Below are 3,742 nucleotides of genomic sequence, written 5' to 3' on the forward strand. Positions count from 1 at the left end.
TACGAAATTGAAGATAGTAGATAAGTTAATTGCAATCATTGAAAAATTGGGTCACATTTGTTTCATACGCTTTGTCCATACCCCTGCATACGAAAAAGAACTTGACAAATTTATTGAACCAGGTTAATTTCTTTCTCCTGCTTACTGAAAACACGAATATATATATATATATATATATATATATATATATATATATATATATATATATATATATATATATATATATATATATATATAAATTAAATAGATTTTGTAAAATACAGGTCTATGATGGGCTCGACTTAGATGTCTAAATGTAGATCTACCCCTGAATTCGAAGAAGGACTCGACAAATTCTTAGAACGTATTTTCTCTAGAAAGGAAATAGGTGGTCATATATATTGTCTGTGCATAAATTGTGGTAATCTCAAAGGGGTTGATCGGGTTAAGGCTATAAAATTCCAACTGTGCTTCTCGAACCAGATGACACACTAATGTGGGATGCTGAAGATGATATGGAAGGATTGGTCGAATGCATCTTCCATATGTTTGAAGATGAAAATGAAGATGAGGTTGATATCCCAGAAACTGAAACTCAGAGTAATGTACCAAACATAAATGCTGAAAGGTTTTATAAAGTATTGGGAGATGCAAAGAAAGAACTATATCCCAGCTGTAAGTTCTATGTTCTTTCGTTCATTGTTAGACTCCTCCATTCGAAGTGTGTTGGAAAATGTAATGAAAAAGGATTCAGCATGATTCTTGACACAATGAGGGAAGCCTTCCCTCATGCTTCCATACTGAAGTCATTGTATGAAGTCATGAAGTTAATAAGAGAGTTGGGTCTTGGTTATGAGAAAATTGATACTTGTCCAAATGATTGTATGTTGTACTGGAAACAAAACAAGGACAAAATTATATGTGACGTATGTCAGACCTCAAGATATAAACAAAGTAACAATAATGATTCTGAAGAAGAGTCAACCACACAAGCTGATAATGATGGTGATTATAAAGCTAAGAAGGTTGGAGCAAAAGTGTTGCGTTATTTTCCACTCATACCACGGTTGCAAAGATTGTTTATGTCCCCTAAAATGTCCGAGTCCATGAGATGGCATCAAGAGAGTCGTACGAAAGATGGTCTATTAAGACATCCTACAGATTCACCAGCCTGGAAAACATTCGATCATCAGAATTGTAAATTTTCTAAAGAACCTCGTAATGTGAGGCTTGGTTTTGCAAGTGATGGGTTTAACCCTTTTGGAAACATGAGTGTTTCACATAGTACCTGGCATGTTGTTTTGATACCGTATAATCTACCACCATAGTTATGCATGAACAAACCTTTTTTGTTAATAACTTTACTTATACCTGGTACATCTGCTCCAAGTAATAATATAGACATCTATATGCAACCTCTAATTGATGAGTTGAAGGATTTGTGGGATACTGGAGTTAATACTTATGATGCATCCACAAAGAGTAAATTCCCACTGCGTGCATGTTTGATATGGACGATAAGTGACTTTCCTACTTATACGAATTTATCGGGTTGGAGCACTAAAGGTAAATTAGCTTGTGCTTCTTGCCATAAGGAAACCAAATCAATACGGTTATCAAACTCCCACAAAGATATCTTCATGGCACATCATCGCTGGTTGGAAATGTCGCATGCTTTCCATTTTTTAAAAGATGCCTTTGATGGCACAGAAGATAATGAAGGGCCACCGCGTTGTTTAACAGGGGAACAAGTTGCGGACCTGAAAGGTTTTAATATATAAAATGGAAAACTTGTGAAGGATAACCCATCTTTACCATTTAACTGGAAGAAGAGAAGTATTTTTTTTTTGAGTTACCATACTGGAAAAATAACTTAATACATCATAATATAGACGTAATGCATACTGAAAAGAATGTATGTGACAGTGTCATTGGAACGTTAATGAATATAGATGGAAAGACCAAGGATCATTTAAAAGCACGTCGTGATTTGAAAGAAATGGGTATTAGACCTGAACTTCATCCAGAACCTTTACCAAATGGCAACGTGTATTTGCCTCCTGCATGTTTCGTATTGGATAAAAAGGAGAAAGAAAAATTTTGTAAGGTGCTAAAAAGGGTGAAAGTGCCAGATGGTTATGCTGCTAATATTTCTAGGTGCATTCAGGTACAACCTCCAAAAATTTTAGGCCTAAAAAGTCACGATAATCATATTTTGATGCAGCAGTTGCTTCCCCTGGCCATACGAAATATTTTACCTCGCGATGTGCGTTCTGTTATCATGAAGTTATGTTGGTACTACAGACAATTATGCTCAAAATTTCTTAAGACTGCTGACTTAATTCGGATGGAAAAAGATATTGTAAAAATACTTTGTGATTTAGAAAGGATTTTTCCATCGTCATTTTTTAACGTCATGATTCATCTATCGGTTCCTCTGGCTTCAGAGGCCAGATTAGGGGGACCTGTTCATTACCGTTGGATGTATCCAATCGAGAGGTGACCATTTATGATGTAGTAAATTATACTCTACTTGTTTAAATATACACTTTTTTGACCACTGATCAGGTATTTAGTTACATTAAAATCATATGTGCGAAACAGGAGTAAACCCGAGGGTTCAATTGTCGAAGGATATCTAGCTGAAGAGTGTCTTTCATTTTGTTCTTTGTATTTAGCCAGTGATGTCGAGACTATACGTAATAAGACTAGTCGGAATCATGATGATGGTGGTGATGAGACTGTTTTACCAATATTTTGTATGTCTGGTCGACCCATTGGTGCAACAGACGTAGTAAAATTCGGCCACGACACTTTGGCTATTGCACACTCACATTTGTTGTTCAATTGTAGTGAAATAGATTTCTTACGAACGTAAGTTATTTAAATTTACTATGTTATTAGATTAGTGTTTTTTTATATGACATTGTGTAATTTTGATGATAATGTACCTATATTAATATATTATTCTATTTTTATTACTTTGACTGCAGAGAGCATCTGAATATTCTACATCAAGAATATCAGACTAAAAGTAAGCGTTACATTAAACGTTTACATAGTAGAGAGTTTTAGGAGTGGCTGACTGATTATGTAAGTAATTTTGCTAGTTTTATTATGATAATGTAGTGATCATGATATATATAACTGAGCGAAACCTATAAACAAATTGGCTCAAATCAGGTTGATGACGATATGGCTGGGGATTACAGAATCACAAATAATATAACAGCATTGCCAAACGGTCCATATATGGTTGTAAAGAAATATAAGGGATATATCATAAATGGTTTCCGATTTCACATTAAAGATGTAGAGAAGAATAGGACAACACAAAATAGCGGAGTTATGATTGATGCCGTAACAAGAAACTTCTCAAGTGCTAGCGATGACAATCCTATTTTGGGAGATGTAACTTACTAAGGTGTTTTAAATGATATAATCGAGTTGTAGTATGCTGACAATAAGCAAGTAGTTTTGTTCCATTGTGATTGGATATCAGGTGCTTCCAGGATAAAAGTTGATGAGAATGGGTTTACGACACTCGATTTTCGAGGTATGAAGCCAACTAAAGAGCCTTATATTCTAGCTTCGCAAGCACAACAAGTATTCTATGTTCAAGATCGTGCTCGTAAAGGTTGGAAAGTTGTGATCAAGAGAACACCTAGAGTTAATTTTGACATGGAAGAACAAACGTGTATCGATGATGTAAAAACGCATTTGCAGAGTGACACACCGATGGGTCCTCAAATTGTAGAAAATG

The 3,742-nt window shown here is 35.0% G+C and overlaps 1 protein-coding gene across 1 annotated transcript; it reads left to right on the top strand.

Annotated features, from left to right (window-relative positions):
• The first annotated feature begins 1,388 nt into the window (after positions 1 to 1,388).
• Positions 1,389 to 3,054, top strand: LOC139859948 (uncharacterized). The gene is made up of 4 exons (XM_071848730.1): positions 1,389 to 1,746; positions 1,932 to 2,478; positions 2,584 to 2,853; positions 2,973 to 3,054. The coding sequence occupies exons 1-4, from the start codon at positions 1,389 to 1,391 to the stop codon at positions 3,052 to 3,054; spliced, it is 1,257 nt and encodes a 418-aa protein (XP_071704831.1).
• The last annotated feature ends 688 nt before the right edge of the window (positions 3,055 to 3,742 follow it).

This window comes from Rutidosis leptorrhynchoides, chromosome 7, assembly GCF_046630445.1.
Source record: "Rutidosis leptorrhynchoides isolate AG116_Rl617_1_P2 chromosome 7, CSIRO_AGI_Rlap_v1, whole genome shotgun sequence".
Lineage (NCBI taxonomy): Eukaryota > Viridiplantae > Streptophyta > Magnoliopsida > Asterales > Asteraceae > Rutidosis > Rutidosis leptorrhynchoides.

Excerpts from the sequence above, each read along its gene's own strand:
- LOC139859948 (XM_071848730.1), top strand. The coding sequence starts at position 1,389 with ATGCAACCTCTAATTGATGAGTTGAAGGATTTGTGGGATACTGGAGTT. Across the intron at positions 2,479-2,583 it reads TGGATGTATCCAATCGAGAG|GAGTAAACCCGAGGGTTCAA; the intron begins GTGACCATTTAT and ends TGTGCGAAACAG. Across the intron at positions 2,854-2,972 it reads GAAATAGATTTCTTACGAAC|AGAGCATCTGAATATTCTAC; the intron begins GTAAGTTATTTA and ends CTTTGACTGCAG.